General features: G+C 38.5%; 1 protein-coding gene across 1 annotated transcript in view; it reads left to right on the forward strand.

The window, feature by feature from the left end:
• Window positions 1-23917, forward strand: part of LOC132819342 (cysteine-rich hydrophobic domain-containing protein 2) — a 56790-nt gene that overhangs the window by 24455 nt on the left and 8418 nt on the right. Inside the window, exon 3 of the mRNA XM_060830801.1 lies at window positions 10071-10226. Within this exon, the coding sequence (XP_060686784.1) occupies window positions 10071-10226 (156 nt within the window). The remainder of the gene's footprint in view (window positions 1-10070; window positions 10227-23917) is intronic.

Consider the following 23917-nt stretch of genomic DNA (forward strand, 5'->3'; position numbering starts at 1 on the left):
GGATGGTGACAAAGGCATTTGGCATGTTTGCCTTCATTAGTCAGAACATGAAGTTTAGGAGTTGGAGCGTGATGTTATGGCTGGACAGGAATTGTTAAGACCACTTTTAGAATACTGCGTACAATTCTGGTAACCCTTCTATAGAAAGGGTGTTGTTAAACTTTGAGAAGGAGCAGAAAAAAATTATAAGGATATTGCTGGGAATAGGCTGGGGCTTTTTTTCCCCTGTAACATCGGAGACCGAGGGTGACCGTAGAAGTTTATCAAATCATGAGGTGCATGGATAAGCTGAAAAACCAAGGTCTTTTTCCAGGACTGCGAGGATCTAAAACTAGAGGGGGACAAAGATTCAGGTGAGAATAGAAAGACATTTTAAAAAAAACCTGAAAGGTAACTTTTTCATGCAGAAGGTGGTATGTGTATGGAATGAGCTGCCAGAGGAAGTGGTGGAGAGGGGGTAGAATTACAACGTTTAAAAGGCGTCTGGTTGAGTATATGAATATGAAGTGTTTAGAGAGATATGGGTCAAATGCTGGCAAATGGGGCTAGATTAGATTAGGATTAGATTAGCGCAGACGAAGGGTCTGAAGCATCTGTTTCTGTGCTGTACGACTGTATAACTCTATAACAGGAGTCTTAAAGTTACAACAGTACCATGTATTTTTAACAGTCAGACATGAGACAGCTTGCCCAAGTGCAAGAATCAAACCTTCTGATTAGTAGATCATAGCAAATGGCACTGCTTGTAGATATTTTTATGGTTATAGATACTTTCATCATATATAAAAATAAGGTTATGATTTGTGTCTGTCACAACACTTAAGACATCAATTCTGACCAAACTGATTGAAATACAGACGCCACCATCTTGGATGATTTGTTTTCTGTTCCTGGGCACTTTCAATGCATTTCACTCAGTAGATCATTAACAAGTTGAGGGCATGCAGCATTTTCACAACTGTGCTTGGATTGTTGACACGTAATTGGCCAGTATCTAGAAAATTCTAAAATTTAAGTTTGCTTTGTCCACTGTCTTGCTCAACTTTGTCATTTTTCTTTGCAATTTTAACTCTTAAAAGTGCTCTTTTATCCATCTGATTTAAGCATGAGCAAAATAAAATGTTGTCGGTTGTATAATGTGTGTATGTGCTCTTGAGTTGAGCTCTTGTGCCTAAAGGGAAGGGTGGATAAAGTATTGGTCTTCATTTGAATGCGAGAACAATTTGTAGCAAGGTAGATGAATTAATAATATAATTAGAGATAAACTGACTTGGTCTAATAGCCGTTATGCTAATGGGTCTTGTGTTAATGTGGCAGGATACCTACCTTTGAGCCAGGAGGCATGGGCTCAAGTCCCACCTGCTCCAGCTGTGTTTACTAACATTTTGGTTAAAAATAAATAGCAATTAGTTTATTACAGACGTGTACTTTTATGGTGACCACGACTGGGAGTTAAATTTTAAGCTACTCAAAGTATCTTTAAAAATGCATAATTGCCATGATAAGAAATGATGGGATAAAGATAGTGGTGAGATTAGGTTTGAAGAGCAGGAAGTAGAATCAGTATAGGTAAGAATGAGACATAGCCAGGGTCAGAAACACTAAGTAAGTGTAATTTAAGGGTCTCCAGAACAGTTACTGTTATGTGGTAATAATCAAACAATAAAAGTAGCTTGTGAAAGATGTGATGTAATAGACATGGCAACTGTAATCTTCATGTAGACTGTCTAAATTTGGGTGAGATAAAACATTCAGGCCGAAGTAGGAAGTTAAAGATAACAAAGACAAAAACTAGGCATACCAAATTGCAAAGATCAGGCGCAAGTTGAAGGATTGGGAAATTTATGAAGACCAACAAAAGGTTACTAAAAAGGTAATTAAAAAGAACAAAGACAAATTATAAAAGAAAACTGGATCAAAATATAAAAAATTGACAGCAAAAGTTTCTATGAGCATATTAAAAAAGAAGAGAGTAGCTAAAGTGAATCTTGATCTTTTCCAGGACAAGGTACAAGAGTTCATAATAGTGAACATAAAAGTAACAAAGACACTAAATCGATATTTTGCCTTAGTCTTCACCATGGAGGACTCTGAAACTATTCCAATAGAAACAGGTAATGCGGAGGTTACAGAGAAGAAGGAACTTAAAACAATTGCCATCACGTGAAAAAGTACTGAGTGAACTATTGGGATTAAATGCAGACAAGTCCCCAAGGCCTGATGGACTACATCCTTGGGTGCAAAAGGAAATGGCCACTGAAATAGTGGGTGTATTGGTTATAATACTGTAACATTCCCTGGATTCTCTAAAGTTTCCAGTTGGTCAAAAAATAATAAATCAAAAAGGGAGGGACGCAGAAAGTAGAAAACTGTAGACAAGTTAGTTTAATGCCTGTCAATGGGAAATAGTAGAAGGATAGTTGGAAAATCGAAGCATAACCCATCAGAGTGAGCATGGTTTTTATGATGGGTATATTGTGGTTGACTAATTTACTAGAGTTCTTTGAAGATGCAACTGTCAATGTGGATATTGGGAGTCCTGTAGTTATAGTATACCTGGACTTTCAAAAGGGGTTTGATATGATAAGATCACACGGAGTTGAGGTTAATATAGATTAGGGCTTTGATAGAGGATTGGCTACCCAACAGAAAACAGAGGCAGGATAATTTTTTCTTGGTTAGCAAGCTATAATTAATGGGGTATTACAGAGTTTGGTTCTCACCCCAAACTATATTATTGATTTGGATGCAGGGATAGAATGTACTATAGTCAGATTTGCAGATGATATTAAAATAAGGGGGAAAATAATTTGCAATGAAGAAATAAGAAATTTGCAAATGGTAACAAATATGTTTGGTGAATGGGCCATAATTTGGCAGATGGAATTTAAAGTGAATAAGTGTGAGATTATCCAGTCGAGTTGGAAGAATAAAAAAAAGCCACTTATCTAAATGGAGAGGATCTTCACAATGCCTTGGTGTAAAGGGATCTGGGTGTCCTCGTGCATGAATCGCAGCAAGCTAACATGCAGTACAGCAAGTAAGAATTCTGGCATTTATTGCTAAATGAATGAAATGTAAAAATAGGGAGGTATTGACGCAACTGTACAAGACATTGGTGAGATCACATCTGGTGTACGGCATATAGTTTTAGTCCCCTTATGTGAGGAGTGATTTAATTGCATTGTAGGCAGTTCAGAGAAGATTTGATTCCAGAGATGAAAATCTCCTCTCTTAAGGAGAGATTGAGTAGTTTAGACCCATGCTCGTGGTTAGAAGTAGAGTTTGAAAGAGTTTAGAAGAATAAGAGGAGATCTAATTGAGGTAAATAAATGTGACGGGATTAACCAAGTATATCTGGAGTGAATATTTTGCCTTGTGGGTCAATCTAGAATGATAGGTCATAGTTTTCAGCTAAGGGGTAGTAGATTTAAATCCGAGATAAAAGAAGGTTTACTTCTCTCAAAGGATCACAAATCTTTGGAATTTATTACCCCTGTGTGTGGTGAATGCTGGGAGACTGAACAAACCTAAAGGCAAGATAGATTTTTAAATTGTGACAAGTTGGAGGGGTTTGGGGAGCAGCAGAAGATGGCATTGATGCAAAGATGAGATCTGCCATGATCTTAAATGGTAGAGCAAGCTCATCTGGCTGAATTACATACTCATGGAGTCATACAGCATGCAAACAGACCGTTTGGTCCCACTTGTCCATGCTAACCAGGTTTCCCAAACAAAACTAGTTCCAATTTGGAGATGCTGGTGTTGGACTGAGGTGTAAAAAAGTTAAAAATCACAACACCAGGTTATAGTCCAACAGGTTTAATTGGAAGCACTAGTTTTCGGAGCGCTGCTCCTCCACCACCTGACGAAGGAGCGACACTCGGAGAGCTAGTGCTTCCAAGTAAATCTGTTGGACTATAACCTGGTGTTGTGTGATTTTAAGTTAGTTCTATTTGCCTGTATTTGGCCCATATCCATCTAAACTTTTCCTATTCATGTACCTGCCCAAATATCTTTTAAATGTTTGTAACTGTGCCTGCACCTACCACTCTCTAATGCAGTTTGTTCCATATACGCACCACTGTGTGAAAAAGTTGTCCCTCTGGTCCCTTCAAATCTTTCTCTTCTCACCTTAAAACTATGCTCTCTGTTTTTGAACTCCACAATCCTAGGGGAAAAAAAACCTATTCTATTCACCTTATGTATGTGTCTCATGATTTTATAAACCTCTATTAAGGTCACCCCTCAACCTCCTGTTCATTCAATGCATAAAGTCCCAGCTTTTCCAGCCTTTCCAGTCTATCCTTAAAACTCAAACCCTCCAGTTCTGGTAACGTTCTTGTAAATCTTTTCTATACCCTTTCCAATTTAATTGTATCCTTCCTATAGCCTGCTCCTAGTTCTTATGTTCTTAAGAAAATCAAATCTGCAAAACTACTTTGCAAGACAAGTTCTTGGAATGCATCTGAGAGTGCTTCCTTGAACAATATGGTGTTGAAATGACCAGCGAAGAGGCTGTTAGATCATTGTTTGTGTGCAATGAAACAAATGTGAGAGTCACATTATTTGGAAAGCAGTAATCAATTGAACAGCAAGTATCAGTAGTAAGAAGTGAGAAAGAAATGAACAGTAAGATAGAATTTCACAGTAGCTCCACTGTAATATATGTAAGTATGAAACTGGGGTATTGAATTTAAATAAAACCAAGTATGTAGTTATGAATGGTAAATTGGAGCAGAGAGATTGGATATCTGTCAACATTCCTTTTAAATAGCCACTTAGGAATGTTTCAAGGAATATTTCATAATTCTAAATTAAGCAACACTCTACAGAGAAATAAAAAATCTAGAAGTGATCCATTTCCTGGCAAACTAAGTAGTTAAGAATAGCATTAGTTTAAAAGAAGAGAACTAATATCGCAAGAAGAGTGTTAAGCCTGTGGATTGGGAGAATTTCAGATACTAATAAAAGATGACCAAAAAAATGTTAAGTGGAGAAAATATGATTGAAGAATGTTTATGTACATAAAATAGATACAAAAGTAAATCACCTCCTGATGTTCCCAGTATCACAGATACCTGCCATCAGTCGATTCAGTACACTGAATACCATACCAAAAATGGCTCTACGTAAGGCCATCTGACTTACAGCATTTTACCAATGTTACTGTAAGCTTGTTAACTTCCGGAGCTAATGTGCACTGTTCTCGTACTGCTGGACTGATGCAGGACACTGTTCCAGTTAGTTACAGTACTGGAATCCATCTGGCAATGTGGGAAATTTCCCAGATAAGTCAGAGCCACGAAAAGCAAGCCAAACCCAAATTAGCCTTCATTCCGTCATCAGCCCACTCCCAATTATCAGAGAAACCAATTGAAATACTATCCAGTGGCCTATGCTCAGCAATAACCTACTCACTGATGCTTAGGTCGCGTTCTGTCGGGGCAGCTAGGTTCTGACTTTATTACAGCCTGGGTCCAGTCATGAGCAAAAGACCTGACCTCCAGATATGGTGTCCTGCATCTTGAAATTAATACAGTATTTGGCTGTGGCATTGAAGATCCCTAGCAAAACTGGAGTTGTTGGGAATCATTGGAAAGCATCTCCGTGGGTTGAAGTTATACCGAGCACAAAGGAAGATGGTTGTTAATGTGGAGCTTATAGAGTCGTAGAGATGTACAGCACGGAAACAGACCCTCAGTCCAACTCACCCATGCTGACCAGATATCCTAAATTAATCTAGTCCCATTTGCCAGCACTTGGCCCATATCCCTCTAAACACCTCTTATTCATGTTACCCTTCAGATGTCTTTTAAATATTGTAATTGTACCAGTCTCCACTGCTTCCTCTGGCAGCTCATTCCATACACACAGCACCCTTTTTGTGAAAAGGTTGCACCTTAGGTCCTGTTTAAATATTTCCCCTCCCCCCTTGCCCTACACGTATGCCCTGTAGTTCTGGACTCTCCTGAACCCAGGGAAAATATCCTTGTCTTTTTACCTATCCATGCCCCTCATGATTTTATAAACCTCTACAAGATCACCCCTCAGCCTCTGACACTCCAAGGAAAACAGCCCCAACCTATTCAGCCTCTCCCTTTAGCTCAAAACCTCCAACCCTGGCAATATCCTTGTCAATCTTTTGAGCCCTTTCATCTTATAAGAGGGAGATCAGAATTGCACACAATATTCCAAAAGTGGCCTAACCAATGTCCTGTACAGTCGCAACATGACCTCCCAACTTCTGTACTCAATGCTCTGATCAATAAAGGAAAGCATACCAAATTTCTCCTTCACTAGAATAAAGCTGCAGGAGTTCCTCAGAGTAGTATTCAAGGCCCAGCCATCTTCAGCCAATGCATCAATGACCTTTCTCTATCAGGATCAGAGGTGGGAATGTTGACTTGCTGATGAATACACAATTTTCAGCACCATTTGAGTCCTCTGACATTGAAGCCGTCCTTATCAACCTGTAGCAAGGTCTGGAGAAACAGTTTTGTGCTGATATCTGAAAAATAGCAGTTGATTTACGTAAGTGCTAGGCAATGACCATCTTCCAAAGAGACAATTCAATGGCATTACCATTGCTGAATTCCCCCACTATCAATATCTGGAGGTGGGGTGGGGTGAGAGAGGAGAGGAGTGAGGGTAGTTAGTGGCTTCCATCAGCTGGAAACTGAACTGGACTAGCCCGATATAAAATTCTACACAAGTAGGCCAGAGCTTGGAATTCTATGGTGAGTAACATGCCTCCTACATCTCCAGAGTCTGTCCATCATCTACCAGCACATGTCAGGGGTGTAACTTTCACTTGTCTCGATGGTTGTAGTTCCAACAAAGCTCGACCTTCACGCTATTCAGGACAAAATGCCAACTTGTTTGATACCTTCTACCACCTGTCACATTCACTCCGTCGACCACTGTCAGCAATGTGTACGATCTATGAAATGCACTGCAATAATTTTACAGCACTTCCCATACTCTAGATGCTTATCAGCAGATGGCTGGGAACACCACTATCTGTAAGTTTCCCTCCAAGCTGAACACCATCCTGACTTGGAACAATATCACCATTCCTTCAGTGTCACTGAGCCCAAATCCTAGAAGTCCCTTCCTCACAGATCTGTAAATGTCCCTACACCTCATGAACTGCAGTAGTTCAAGAAGATGAATCATCGCTACCTTCTCAATGGTAATCAGCGATCAGCAATAAATGCTGGCCTAGCCAGTGATGCCCATATCTCCTGAATTAATGTTTAAAAATGGAGGTTGAGATGGGAGCAATTACAATGGGAAATATGGAGATCAGAGACATTTACTTTGTCTTGGCTCAAAATTACTTTAGATCACATTCAGAATTTGTGCCCATCTTTCCCAGAACTCCGTGATTGAATCCTTCCAATCATGTTTCTACTTCAACCTCAATACTGAAGCGTCTCTTGTCAAAGTCAGAAATAGCATCCCATGTGGCTGTGACAATTCCCATGATCTTAGTGAAACATTTGACAGAGTTGATCACACCATCCTGCTGCAGCACGTTTTATGCCTCCTTCTGAATGTCTAGGATTACATTCATCTAATTGCTTTATGAAACTTAATGTTTTCCAAAGAGGTCATAACAATCATCTGAAATTTCCTCCAATTAAATAAGAGAAAATGTCATTGTTTTCTGTTCCTGCTTCAAATTCCATCTAGCCATCTAGCATTCCTCTTCCTGTCACATGTCTGGTGCTGAATGAGATTGTGTCAACCCTAGTTGCTCCCGCGATGAGCTTCCAACCATACATCACAGATACTGAAGGGAGGCCATGGTGTGGTGGCACTATTGCTGGATTAGTCATCCAGGTGCCCAGATTTGGGAACCATGGTATAAATCTCACCATGACAATGGTGCATTTTAAATTCAATAAACATCTGCAATTAAAAGTCTAATGATGACCATAAAGCCATTGCCAAATGTCATTAAAACCCATTTTGGTTTAGGCAAGAAAAACTGCTAATCTTACCTTGTCTGGTCGACATGTCTGCAGGCCCACAGCAGTATATTTGGCTCTGAACTATCCTTTGAAATAGCCTAGCAAGTTATTCATTTGTATGAAGCTATCAAAAAAGAATGAAACTGGACAGACTGCTTGGTACTATAAACAACACTGGCAAATGCTAGGCAAACTCTGTCAATCCTGCATATACCTTTTTACTGACATCTGTGGTCCTGTGCGAAAGTTGGGAGAGCTGTCTCTCAGATTAGCCATACCGTGGCAGCAAGAACAAGGTCAGAGGCTAGAAATCCTAAATAAATACCTCCCCTCCAAGTCTGACCACCATGAGCAAGACACAAGGTAGGAATCTCAAGGAATACTCTCCACCTGGATGAGTGCAGCTCCAACAGCACTCGCAAAGTTTGGTACCTCATGGGTGAAAGCAGCCTGCTTTATTGGCACCATATCCTCAAAAGGTCCCTGCACTACTGAGGCAGAGTAGTAGCAGTGTGTCCAATCTGCAAGATGCACTGAAATATATATATATAAAAAAAAACACCATCTGCAAGTTCACCTTCAAGTGACTTAACACACTAATTTGGAAATATGTCATCGTTGGTTTATGTCACTGGCTCAAAATCCTGGAAATCCCTTCCCAACTGCATTGTGGGTTGACCAATGCTAAATGGATAGCAGCAGTTGAAAAGGCAGCTCAGCACCACCTTTTCATGAACAACTCGGGATGGGCAATAAATGTTGACCTCGGTAGTGACTCCCACATCCTGTGAATGAACGTTTTAAAAAAAAGTCTACCTATTTCCACATCCTCAGCATTGCCTAATTCTGTCCCTGCCCCAAAGTACATGATGCTGAATTCCTAATTCCCATCTTTGATACCTGCTGTACTGTCTTTAAGCATGAGCGCATCAAAGACCCTGTTGTCCTTTTCTTAACTCTCATCTAGTTTTATTCATCTGTTAATGCTGTGATTATTTGCCACCATTCACTTCTTGTTAAATGAAGCTTCAATTTTTAAAATTCCTAATCTTTTTCCATGCACTCAGTGACATTGTTTCACTGATCTCCTTCAGCTCTCTACCCTCCAAGATACTGTCCACTCCCACACTTCTGACCTCTTGACTATTCCATTATTTGTGGCAATGCCTTAGCTGCTGGAGTCACAAGCTCCAGCATTTTCCCCCTCTAAACATTTTCATCTCTCTACCTTCTTTTCCATGAAGATGATCCTTAAAACTTATTTGTTTGACCAAGCTTTAGATCATCTACCATAATATCTCCTTATATAGCTTGATGTCAAATGTTTTTGGGTAACATCCTTGAAATCTCTTGTAATGTTATTAACAGAATAATTATTTCAAGTTGCTACTGTTACCATACAATTCTCCGAAGAATTTTGCATGCCTTTCTCTACCATCTTGTGCACCCTTCTTTACATTGTGTTGTATGGTACTTTGAAGTTGTGCTTTTAAGTGTTTATTTGCATATATTCCCTCCCATCTTCCTTTTTAATACATTCTTCAAAGATCAACTCTTTGGCCTAGTTTTTGGGCCCTGCCTCAGCAGCACCCCTCAGTACACCCTTGAATAATTTCTCCATGGCTTGGCATTTATTTTTATCTGATTATGATTCTACGAAGTAGTACCTTGGCTTTATTTCTTTTCTACTCTGAGGTTGGTATAAATTTTGCAGCATTTATAACCAGATTAATGGTTGGAATTATTTGATTCTGTGACTGCTGACAATAGGAAAACGTTCTGGAATGAGACAAATATATTTTAATTTTGCTGTCTGATGTTTTACTTTGAGTTGGTGCTTAAAATTCATTTTACAGTAATAAAGGTATTCTCTCATTTGAGTGATCCTATCAGTGTAGGTCATTCAGTATTAACCAATATAAACTGAAATCTTACAAAACTGTCTAGCTCAGGAAGATGTAATTTCCTTAATCTTGCCAGGTGCCCAAGGGTTAACAACTAGCAAGTATAATGCAATAATTGCTACCATTTGTGGTACGTGGAAAACGTTTGAATCGGTCCATTATGTTTTCAACTGTTTCACTTTAACAGGTTGCACCAGAGGAATTCAAGGCCAGCATTAGTCGAGTTAACAGCTGTTTAAAGAAGAATCTTCCTGTCAACGTGCGATGGCTGCTCTGTGGGTGCTTGTGCTGTTGTTGTACCTTGGGCTGCAGCATGTGGCCAGTAATTTGTCTCAGTAAAAGAGTAAGTTTTGTAAAACCTTTAATATAATCTTCAACCTACTTGATCAGTGTTGACTTTTATGCTTCCCCTAGGTGCATAATGTTAGTAACTAAGTGGAACTGATCTCATGAGTAAGCATCATGTACTTCCAGTTCTGTTATAACATAATAAAATGTGGAGAAAAGCCTCCTGTAATCTATTCCAATTTTGTCTTAAACTTCTACTTGCATCATCTTTCACAATTAATTATCCTGTATGAAATTAATTTTGTGCTTTTTTTTACTGCCAATTTAAGTGTAGGTGTGCGGCGTTGCCCACCAGCATCACAGTTCAGGCATTCTTAAATCATTTCAAAACCCTTATAGTGAGCAAAATGATACTCTTTTTCACTTAATTGGACTGATTTCAAATTACAATGAATATTTGGAAGACCATTATTTGTGACTCTGTATTTTGAAAATTTTGGATTTTTTTCTCATTCTGTTCCAAATTACAGTTTTGTAAAATACTTATGACCTTAACTGTGGTGAAATAATTAAACATCAATATATCAACACTTGGAACTGAGTTATGTTTACTGTATAAATCAATTTTCAATCATCTGTTCAGGTTTGGAAATTATTGGTTTTTAGTGAAATCTGCTGTTGAGCATAGCATTTGATGAATTCCAGAATTCAAAATGATTGAATTTAATTTATGCGGATACTCTTAAGTTTTAAACAATTTTCTGTTTTAGATTTTTGAAGCAAAGAGTATATGGTTATCTCAAAATCCCTTAGCAGAAAGTCTCTCTATCCAAATACCCCTTAAACTAATGGCACCATTCTTTGGGTATAACCACACACAACAGATCAAAAAACACATTTTGGGGCAGATGTTTGGACTTGAAATGTTTGCTGTAGTTTAAATTGTGTGATTTTATATGTTCATACTGATCTTTGTGGTCCATAAAAATATATGTTAATACACTAGTTCTGATTTTTTTTACTTTTGAGCAATCGTGATAATGCAGAATAATGTTGTCCTACATATCAGTAATTTAATGTCTTCAGATTCACTATCAGAATCGTATAGTTAATCCAAATTATAAATGATTTTGATGGTAAAGGTATTCTGATTATTTAATATACTGGTGTATATGATGTTTATAAGATTAGCATTGAAAGTTATGAAATTATAAATGTAAAAATAATTTTTAAAGAAAGGGTATTTTTAACTTTTTTAAAATTTTAATTGGCATGTTTGACTAAGCTAGTTTGAAAATTTGGGGAAAAATCTTTTTGAAATCTATGACCCAGGTAGCAAAGCTGAAAACTTGGGTTTCTCCACACACTATGGGATAGGGACAATGTAGAGGTAAAATTCTTTCATTTAGAAAGGTGTCATGTTCTTTGTTCTGTGGAGTTTAGATTCTGTAGCATGGATGTACTTGAATTTATAAAGATCCACATTGGGAAGTCAGCCTGATTCGGTTTGGCTTGCAGTTGGCATGGGACGCAAGTTGTAACCACAGATGTTACCAGGGGAGTGAAGTTATCTGATCTCTGACCCTCAAGGGAAAAGTTCTGATTCTGAACCCTGGGAGATGGAGAGAAGGAGTAGGTAGTGTTTTTATCTAAGTAAGAAATAAACTTGGGACTTGGTAAGTAAACTTGGGACATGCAATGTTATAAATGTACATCCCTTATCTTTGAAGCTGTCCTCACCATCCTGCAGCTGCTGGGTTTCTGGAAACATAACTGACCAAAGTTAAATTTGCATACCAGACAAAAATCTCTAAAATGACCTCCGTTCCTGAGGACGTGTTAGTTGTTGCCTCCCTTCTCAGCAACATCCAGAGTTAAATGGGGTGGAGTTGATTTTGTTTTTTTTAAACTCACCTCTGATTATTAGTTAAAATAAGCATGTTCTGTTCCCAGAACAGGCATGTTTGTGAGATGCCTTGAGGAATGTCTTTGGCAAAGTGCCCAGCAAGGTTTCAGAAGTTTGAAGTATCCTATGCTGAAGTCTCAGCTTCACAGATGTTCCAGTAACTTACTGAGATGAGAGCTGTTTTAAAAAAAACTTTTGTCTAAAGGCCATATATAAAAATACAAAAATTATGTTGATTCTTTTTTTCACAACTTTCCTAGATTGCTTTTTTTAATAAATTGTGTTAAGTCTTTGCATTTATACTGGTTGTAATTTCACAAATAAGACCTAATGAACAACTTTAGCAGCTGCAATAACACCTTTGACATGGCACTGCATATAATGCACTCTTAATGCAATTGATTGTAGATTTATTTGGGAAGGTAATTTCAGGCACCGTGAATGAATAACATTGCTAAATAAGCAATATTTTATTTCATGCTTCATTTATGAGGAGTATCCTTCTCATAAGTACGTTAATATATTCTGTGACTAATTAGCAATTCATAAGGCGAAATATTTAATTTGTTTAAAGGTTGGTGGCGGGGGAGCAGAATAGTTGGAGTGTGTGGGAATTTGAAAGCTCTCCAATAGCTGTAACTAACACTAAGAGATAGTTGAGGATATTGAATGCTTTTCTTGTCAACTCGAGACAATGCTGCAAGTGTTACTAAGGTTGATGCTATAGACCCAAAGATCTTCAGCTGCTTCAGATTGAGCAGAACCAGATTGGTGGATTGCAATTTCCAGCAAATCTGTAAGCAGCTATAGCTATCCTGAGCTTGTGAATATAAATCATCTTTTTCTTCAATCACAAGGGGAGGGGAGGATAAAAATAGCAAAAACAAGGAAGCTTGAAAGAGAGAATTCTAATAAGAAAATACCTAAGCGCATCAGATTAACTATCAAAGGGAAGGACCATTCCTGAAGTCAAAAGGATCAAGTGGAACTTGAAGACAGGTCTCCTAATTCAGATCTAGGAATGCTAGCACTAATGAGAACCATGGATATCCTTGTATCTGAAGTAGCAAGTGAGTATACTTGTGCAACAAATAATTAGGAAGGCAAATGGAAAGCTGCCTTTTATTGCATGGACAACAAAATATAATGTTGGAGAGTTTTGTTAAAATTGTACAGGGTATTAGTGAGACCACAACTGGAGTACTGTGTATGGTTCTGATTTAAGGAACGTATGCATTTATTCACTTATCTACCTGGCCAAATGTCCTCACTCTTTCTTCCTTTCTTGACCCTAAATTCTCACTTTAATCTAATTTCTCTCTAAGTAACTTCTTGGCCCTCTCTGAGCTCATCCTGACCACGAAACCCACCTCTATTAATCCTGTTCCCATTAAACTGTCGACCATTCAACTTATCTACCTGGCCCCATGTTAGCTGATATTGTTAATGAGTCGTGTTTTCGTTAACTGTTATCCCCCTCTTGTATCGTTCTTTCAATGGCTTTCAAATAAAAATAGACCTTAACTGGATCTTTCTTGCCATCTACTGCCTCATTTCCATCCTTGGATGTGCTATAAATTTCTAAATCTGTGCCTGCATTTTCTGGAACTCATTGTTTAAATCCATTCACCAGCATCTACCTAAAGTTCTGAAGTTTTAGTCTAAAATTCTGACAGCACCTTTTAAGTGCAATATAACCTGCTTGTCAGGATATGTTGGCTTAATAAATGAACAATTTTATTTGGTCATCAATTAATCTTTGTGTAAACTAGCCAGCATGAGAATGTCATTGAATTATTTTACATGTTTGTAAAATATGTACATTTCAGTTCATAAAATCCTGCTGCCTAGAAGGCTGAGAATAATCTTAATATAAAATAAATAGTGACTAAAAATGTTTTAATTATATTAGCATTGTAATTGACATTGGCTCGTAGCCAACATTCATTTTGCAATACACACTTAGCCAAGAAGCTGTACTATTGTAAGTTACTTCTATTTCAGAGCCAGTAAGTGCCTTGATAACTAGAAGCTGTTGCTTTACAACTCTTAATGACTCATAGAATAGCTCATATATATAATGCTGCTGTGATCCTACAACTATCATCTTAACAGCTTTGGATATACCTACACCACATGGACTGCAGCATAGAGTCCATGAGATCTACAATATGGAAACAGTCCCTTCGGTCCAACTCATCCATATCGACTAGGTACTCTAAATTAATCTAGTCCCATTTACCAGCATTCAAGACCCAATTTCCTCTAAACTTTTCCTATTCGTATATCCATCCAGATGACTTTTTAAATGTAATTGTACCACCCTCCACCACTTTCTCTGGTAGCTCATTCCATACACGCATCACCCTCTGTGTGAAAAGGTTTCCTCTTAGGACCCTTTTATATCTTTCCCTTCTCACCTTTAAACCTATGCCTTCTAGTTTTTGACTCCCCCCATCCCAGGGAAAATAACTTGTGTATTTATTCTGCGCATGCCCCTCATGATTTTAAAAATCCCTATACAGTTGCCCCTTGGCCTCTGACACTCCAGGGAAAATAGCCCCAGCCTATTTAGTCTCCCTATAGCTCAAACCCTCCAACCCTGGTAACAGCCTTGTAAATCTTTTCTGATGCCTTTCAAATTTCACAACACCCTTTCTATAAGCAGGGAGAGCAGAAGTGCATGCAGTGTTCCCCCAGTGGCTTGACTAATGTTCGATACAACTGCAACATGACCTCCCAACTCATATATTCAAGACTCTGACCAATAAAGGAAAGCATACCAAACACCTCCTTCACTATCATATCTACCTGTGACTCTACTTTCAAGAAACAATGCAACTGCACTCCAAGGTCTCTTTGTTCAGCAACAGTTGCAAGGACTTTACCATTAAATGTTTAAGTCCCTTCTTGAGGACAGTTAAGGATGAACAATAGACACTAATCTAGGCAGTGATGCTGACATTCAATGGAAGATTTTTTTTTACAAAAGCAGACTGTCTGAGTCCTGTTTGTAGTGCATTGTCCTTTAACTATCATATCATTTCCTCTACATTTTTTACCTCCCTTTTCTTTTAATTATTTGTCCTCCCTTAAGCAGCTTCCTCCCAACCATGTTTAATATGTGTTGTTATTGTTCATAGTGATACAACTAAGATTTTCTGAGCCAAATGCTCATTCCCATAACTGTTGGCATCATTCATGTTTTACCCTTTCAGGGCATTTAGGTAATGTTTATTTTAGAAGTGGAATTGATCGGAGTGTCCCAAGTGTGAATTAATTAACGTGATACCTTATTATGTAGACCTGTACAGTTCTCTATTTATACTGAATCTTTCATTATTGTTTTATCGTCTATACCCAGTATATTGCCTTCTGCTCTAAAATTACTTGTTTCGATTCGTTCAAATAACATGATTTTGCACTACAATAACCTAGTCCTTAATTTTCAGATCTAGATGTGCATTATTACTACTGGCACTCTGACAATCTGCCAAATATGAAACAATAAATTATTTTTGACATTTATTTTCCATTTTTATCATGAGCTTGGTGAGTTATGCTGAACTTAACACTTTATAAACAAAAAGATTAGGGTAACATTCATAAAAGAAAAATGCAATGTGTGCTGGACGTTTGAAGTAAAAATAGAAAGCCCTAAATTTCAGGAGCGTCCTTAATTATTTTGGTGGATATTTACCTTTGTTGAAGTACTGATGTTGTCTTGTGGAAATGAGAACGGATGTTTTCTGCTTTTGTTAATGGAATTCTTACAAATGGTAACTAATGTTCGCATCAATCATTCCCCCCTGTGTGTACACACAGCAGTTGGATATAATATCAAGCATGTTCTACTCAATAACCTGACTTTACAGTCCTAAAGGACTATATTAATGCTATTAATTTCTAAGATATCCAAAATAATGTCAGTTTCTTTTTTAAACAGTTTCTTAATGCATTATAAATATATTCATAGAATAGTAATTTATTGACACTTGTATTGTTTGCAAAAAAGTGTCAAGTTTGTTTAAAGTTGCCATACTGTCGTACCATTTTAATGACACATTATCTAGGTGTATTTAAAAAAAAATTAAGACAAAGTCCATCTTAGTTTGTTTCATAGCTCCAGGCTGCTGAGTTTGACAACAAAGCAGTTCCCAAATGTTTTTTGAAAAAAAAAATTGAAGATTGAGATTGGTTTTTCTCACCATGTATCATTCCTCAGTTCAGAAATTAACCAACTATTCTTACTTTTAAACTGAATTCCATATGTCTAATATCATCGCGGTCACCTTCAGTCCCCCTCCATGTATATCTCAGACTAAAACCCTCACTATTTGGGTAACTACAGGCATAAACTTCTAACAGGCATAATGTGCTGCAGTGTCAACTTAGCCGGGACAAGGACATATCAAAAAACTTGTTTAGTGACTTTTCTGATATTTCCAGGGTAAAGTATAATGAAGGTCAAGGTATTTGCTACTGATTGTACAACGTTCAGTACCATCTGCAGCTCCTCAGATATGTATCCGTAGCAGCTAGATCTGGACAATATTTAGGGCTTGGGTTGATAAAGTGATAAGTGACATTAGTGCCATACAAATGCCAGTGACCATCTCCAACAAGAAAAAAATCTAATCATCTTACTTTGACATTCAGTAATGTCACCTTTGCTGAATTTCCTACTATCAACATGTCTAGCAACACAACTGGATCAACCATAAAAATACTGTGGCTACAATACCTGGTCAGAGGCTAGGAATTCCAAGGTGATTAACTTGTCGCCTGACACCCAAACGCCTGATACATCAAGTTTGACATGATGGGCATAGGTAAGGTAAATAGACAAGGTTGTTTCCCAGAGGTGTGGGTTCTAGAACTAGAGGGCGTAGATTTAGGGTAAGAGGTGAAAAATTTGAAGGGGACCTAACGGGCAACTTCTTTACTCAGAGGGTGGTGTACACATGGAATGAACTGCCAGAAGAAGTGGTGGAGGCTATTATAATTACAACATTTTAAAAGGCATCTGGATGGGTATGTGAATAGGAGGGGTTTAGAGGGGTATGGGGCAAGTGCTGGCAAATGGGATTAGATTAGTTTAGATTATCTGGTTGGCATGGACAAGCTGGACTGAAGGGTCTGTTTCCATGGCATACATCTTGATGACTCTATGACACCATTCAAACCAAACACTGTTTGACCGGTATCTCACCCAGCAATCTAAACATTTGTTCTCTCCACCAGCCATACAATATAGCAGTTTACAAGGTGCACTGCAGAAATTCTCCAATGCCTGTTCAACAAAACCTTCTAAATCCACCATGATCTCCACCTTCAAGAACAGCTGTTCCTTCACCATCACTGGCTAAAGTCTTGGAATTCCTTAGCTGCACTGTGCGTTTATCTAGGCCAAATGGACTGCAACAATTCAAAAAAGTGGCCTGCCATTAGCTTCTCAAGTACAATTGGGGAAGGATAGAAAATATTGGCTTGATAGCAATTCCCAAGTATGAAAGTATTTTTAAGTTACTAACATAATCATCAAATCTATACAGTTTGGAAGCAGGTCATTTGGCCTATTGAGTCCACACTGGCCATTCAAAGAGCATCACACCCAGACCCATCCCCACTACCTTATTCCTGTAACCTTGCATTTCTCATGGCTAATCCAACTGGACACATCCCTGGACGCTACAGCCAATTTAGTATGGCCGATCGACCGAACCTGCACATCTTTGGACAGTGGGAGGAAACCCAAGCAAACACTGAGAATGTGCAGACTCTAAGCAGACAGTCACCCAAAGGTGGAACTGAGTCCAGGTCCCTGGCATTAAGGCAGCAATGAGCCATCATGCCACACGTGCAATAAATGTGACATTTTATTCTGAAAACCATAAATCCATCTGTCCAAGATTTTACAAATTGTGGTGTTTAACGAAAGGCGAAATTTTTGTAAATGCTAATATTATGCTGTGTAGTTGTCCTTGCATGTATAAATTAGACATTCAGATTAAATTCTCAAAATTCTCTTAAAATTGCAATTCTAACGTTAGGAATTATTGCAATGGTTGAAATGTGCAGCTGAGTGGATTACAGACCTTTCATCAAAAGCTTATGTTTTTGTTTTTAATAGCTTTGCTAAGAATCCTGATGATTGATATGAAATCAAATATTGAGAGATTGTGTTATTGTCATTTTTCTATTGACATTTATGGATAGAAATAGAAAAAAATGACAACTATTGTTGTGGCCATCTATATTCAAACAACTTTACAGAATAAAAAATGGGATACTTTGCAAACCAATCTCATTCATGTTGTCTAGACCATAGTAGTATTGAATCAGCTTTTCAAGATTTCACTATTTTAGAAGAATAATGCAGTTTCATTATCTATTTTATAACTGAAATGTTTGAAGTTTTGTTTCAGTGTCATTTTAGAGTCTGGAGATTGTCTGTCTTTTAAATTCAATGCTCCATTTATTTTGGCTGTGATTTAATGCCGTTTCCCCCATTGACTTGAAAAAATCAAGTGTTTCCTATTTTGTTTTGTACTTTTCACCTGCTTCTCACTGTAAATCACTGAGGCATCAAGTGTAGTGATTAATTAGGCTGCACGTGCAAGTGCTTTATGTCACCTGTCTAGTTGTAAAAAAGATGCATTATTAGAGACTGCAACGCCTCTTCATTCACTGAATTTGAGTGGACGTGGGGAGCAACTTGCTCTCACTTTTCTGCTTTGCTTTTCGTACTTGAAGTTACAGGCTCAAATTCTAAGTTTGTAAAGACAGAAATGTGGAATAAAAGTAAGCTCTTTAATTCAGTAAAGCTCTCATTTTAAAATGTTAAATGGTTGACTGCTGAGTAGTATCAAATTATAGTGAAATTCATCATAAAAGTATAGAGTAAGTCATTAAGATGACTTATGTCACTGTTAGGAACTTGAATTTCTTTTTGGGTCACTTAACTGGTAGTTGTATAACTTTGGTTACTCGACATCCACTAGACCAACTTGGAAAGAATTAAGTGTTTGTTTTTGATGTCATTCCAACTGCTTAAATTATCGTAAAATGTTGCACAACATTCATTATGTACTGTCAAATGTTGCAGATCCTTACTAATATGCAAAGCAATTACATTAACCCTCTGAATTTGAGGACAAATGCATCCGAACTATATTTTGACAAGTAAAGTTTGCTGTACTTTGTCTGCAAAACAAATCTTGCCTCTAAACCTGCAGCTGTGATTTGTTTTTCCCTTCATCTCTTCCCTACACAAGCCTTCCTTCAGGTCACTGAATGAGACTTCTGAGTTATGCCTAATCATTCAAATCTTGAGTCCTAATCTTGCTTCTTCCAATGTCTTTGAGACATAGAGATGTACAGCACGGAAACTGACCCTTCAGTCTAACTTGTCCACCCTGACCAAATATCCTAAATTGAACTAGTCCCGTTTGCCAGCATTTTGGCCCATATCTCTGTAAATCCTTCTTATTCATATACCAATCCAGATGCCTTTACCTATGAGAACTTTCTTCCCATTAATGTCATCTGTTTTGGAATATGGTTTGATTTTATTATTGTCGCATTTACTGAGATACAGATAAGTATTGTTTTTTTGTGCTGGCTAGGCAAATCATACCATATGTAAGTGCATCAGGGTAATAGCAGAGAACACAATGTTACAGCTACAAAGAAGGTGCAGAGGAAGATCAACTTAAATATGAGAGGTCCATTCATTCAAAAGTCTGATAGTGTTTTTTTAATTGGGTTATTGAATAAGGATGTTTCTGGCTAGGCTAGATTTTGTTGTTCCCATTGTTAAGAGTCAACCTGGTGAGCCTGACCTCGGTGGTGGGCAAGTTGTTGGAGGGAATCCTGAGGGACAGGATGTACATGTATTTGGAAAGGCAAGGACTGATTCGGGCTAGTCAACATGACTTTGTGCGTGGGAAATCATGTCTCACAAACTCGATTGAGTTTTTTGAAGAAGTAACAAAGAAGATTGATGAGGGCAGAGCAGTAGATGTGATTTATATGGACTTCAGTAAAGCGTTCAACAAGGTTCCCCATGGGAGACTGGTCAGCAAGGTTAGATCTCATGGAATACAGGGAGAACTAGCCATTTGGATACAGAACTGGCTCAAAGGTAGAAGACAGAGGTTGGTGATGGAGAGTTGTTTTTCAGACTGGAGGCCTGTGACCAGTGGAGTGCAACAAGGATTGGTGCTGGGCCCTCTACTTTTTGTCATTTACATAAATGATTTGGATGTGAGCATAAGAGGTACAGTTAGTAAGTTTGCAGATGACAGCAAAATTGGAGGTGTAGTGGACAGCGAAGAGGGTTACCTCTGATTACAACAGGATCTGGCCCAGATGGGTCAATGGGCTGAGATGTGGCAAACGGAGTTTAATTCAGATAAATGCGAGGTGCTGCATTTTGGGAAAGCAAATCTTAGCAGGACTTATACACTTAACGGTAAGGTCCTAGGGAGTGTTGCTGAACAATTAGACCTTGGAGTGCAGGTTCATAGCTCCTTGAACGTGGAGTCGCAGGTAGATAGGATAGTGAAGAAGGCGTTTGGTATGCTTTCCTTTATTGGTCAGAGTATGGAGTACAGGAGTTGGGAGGTCATGTTGCAGCTGTACAGGACTTTGGTTAGGCCACTGTTGGAATATAGCGTGCAGTTCTGGTTTCCTTCCTCTAGGAAAGATGTTGTGAAACTTGAAAGGGTTTAGAAAAGATGTAGAAGGATGTTGCCAGGGTTGGAGGATCTGAGCTACAGGGAGAGGCTAAACAGGCTGGGGCTGTTTCCCCTGGAGCGTTGGAGGCTGAGGGGTGACCTTATAGAGGTTTACAAAATTTTGAGGGGCATGGATAGGATAAATAGGCAAAGTCTTTTCCCTGGGGTCGGGGAGTCCAGAACTAGAGGGCATAGGTTTAGGGTAAGAGGGGAAAGTATAAAAGAGACCTAAGAGGCAACATTTCCATGCAGAGGGTGGTACGTGTATGGAATGAGCTGCCAGAGGATGTGGTGGAGGCTGGTACAATTGCAACATTTCTGAGGCATTTGGATGGGTATATGAATAGGAAAGGTTTGGAGGGATATGGGCCAGCTGCTGGCAGGTGGGACTAGATTGGGTTGGGATATCTGGTCGGTATGGATGGGTTGAACCGAAGGGTCTGTTTCCGTGCTGTACATCTCTATGACTCTATAACCACATTGCTGTAGATCACATCGCCATTGCCAGCCCATGTAAAGATGGTAGATTTTCAATGAACAAGATAGATTTTTAATGAGCATTGACAGTAGTTAGATGGTTACTATTGGGCTAATTTGTTTCATTCGAGATGTTTATTGAAATTGCCCCCATTACACACTCATGCTGTGCATTCCAGTTCTATCCACATTCTATAAAAATGGCTGTCTTCACATCATTGCTGATGGTCTTGCCAATAAACTTTAAAATGTTTCCTGTTGTTCTTGACTCCTGCACTGATGAGAACAGTTTCTTCTCACTTATTCAATCCAGACTGCTCAAGTTTTTGAATATGTCTATCAAATCACCTCTCAAAAGGGGAATCGCCTCTGTTTTCTAAATCTATTTAGAACGATCTTTTTTGTATTTTTTCCAGTACTTTCCTACTTTTCCTAAAGTGTGGTGACCAGTTGAAGCCAGATCAATGTTTTATGAGGGTTCACCATAACCTCCTCGCCTTATACTCTAGAGTGCTGCTTATAAAGCCCAGAATCTACAACCATTATTAAGCACTTTAATAGCATCATTAATCTGCCCTCCCATCTTAAACCATTTTTGCACACATGCCCCCTTCCCAACCTTTACTTCTGTATATCCATTAGAATTGTTTCCTTAATTTTTGTTCTACTGCAGGGTTACCATACTTGATTTGTTAACTCTGCTTTCTCCCCACAGATGCTGCCAGACCTGCTGAGTTCCTCCAGCAATTTCTGTTTTAATATCAGAACTCTAGCATCAACAGTTTGTTTTTATTTCCTTAATTTTATATTGCCCTTTCTTGTATATTTTAGTAGAAAGTTTCACCACATTTTTTCTGTATTCAAATACTTTAGAGTATAAGAAATAGGAGGAGGAGTAGACATTTCAGCCCATTAAACCTGTTTCACCATTCAATCAGATCATGACTGATCCGATTGTGACTTTAACTCCACATTGCTCCCTCTCCCCATTACCCTTGACTTCCTCGTATATCAGAAATCTGTCTTAATTAGCCTTGAGTATATTTAATGACCTTCCATTGGTCTCTGCAGAAGAGATTTCCGACGAGTAATTGCTTCTCAAATTAGATTCTTTCCCGACTGCCTCTAATGGGGAACCTTTATTTTTATGCTCTGTCTCCTAGTTCTCTTTTTCTAAATCTATCTTATCAAGCCAAGCCAAGTCCACCATTCCCAAAAAATATATTTCATTATGATATTCCTTCATTCTTGTCAGCTCCAGTAAGTGTAAATCCTCAAAACTATCCCTTCATCCTATGAAAGAACCTAGTCTGTCCTCTACCTCCAATTTTATATTTTTCTCAGGTAAGCAGACAAAACTGTAGACAGTATTTTAGGTATGGTCACACCAATGCTGTAGCAAAACTTCTTACACTCTATAATCGTTGAAATAAAGGCCAACCTTCCATTTACTTTCCTAATGACTTGCTATATCTACATGTTGACTTTTTGTGATTCACGTTCATGGACACCCAGGTCCTGTGTCCCGTAACATTCAGCTGTCCCTCTCCATTTAAAAATAATATGTTGTTATTCCTTTCTTCCTTCCAAAGTAGACCTCTTTACATTTTTCCACATTATATTCCATCTGCAAAATGTTTGCATGCTCAATGATCTGAGTTCCTTTGTAGACTCTTGCAAGCTCGGTTTTTCTTGCAAATTGCTTGCCTGAACTCGCTAGAGTTTACAAGGATTAGATACTTAATTGAGATATGTAAGATGATAAGGGATTGACAAAATAGATGTAGAGTGGATGTTTCCCCTTGAGGCAATCTAGATGGCGAGGTCATTAGTTTTAGGTGAAGGGAAGGCAGATTTCAAACTGATGCAGAGGAATGTATTCTTGCAAAGGATCCTGTATCTGTGGATTTCACACTTTTAGAGTGCAGTGGGCGCTGTGACAATGAATAACTTTGAGGATAGGCAGATCTTTGATTACTAATGGGGAGGGGCCCTAGGAGGTCTTGATGTTGACTCCAGATTCTATAAAGTCTTATGGTATCAGATGAAACATGAGTAAGGAAGCTGCCTCCTAATTACCATGTCCTCATCATCTCTACTGATTCTCCAGAGAATGTGTACCATCTATAAGGCACAAATCAGGAGTGGAATGGAATATTGTTCCCTTGCCTGGATGAATACAACTCCAAAAATATTCAGGAGAATCTCTATTGTTCATGACAAAGCAGCTAACTTGATTGACAGTGCATTCTCAAACATTCATTCCCTCTCCTGCTGATGCACAGCAGCAGCATGTTCAAGCTGCCCTAGAGAAATTCACCGGGACTCCATTAACAGCACCTCCAACCTATAACCGCTGCCATCTAGAAGGGTAGGGCAACAAATACATGACAGGACCATCACTTGCAAGTTCCCCTCCAGGCCACTCACCATTCTGACTTTGGAAACGTATCACTTCCTTCAGTGTCACTGAATCAAAATCTTGGAACTGTCTGTCCTAGAGCATCATGGGTCTACATACACCAAACGGACTATAGTTGTTGAAGAAGATAGACCACCACCACCATCAGACAACAGCGGATGAGCAATAAATGCTCAGCCAGTCACTAACACTGACATCCC

Source organism: Hemiscyllium ocellatum, chromosome 1 (assembly GCF_020745735.1).
Source record: "Hemiscyllium ocellatum isolate sHemOce1 chromosome 1, sHemOce1.pat.X.cur, whole genome shotgun sequence".
NCBI lineage: Eukaryota > Metazoa > Chordata > Chondrichthyes > Orectolobiformes > Hemiscylliidae > Hemiscyllium > Hemiscyllium ocellatum.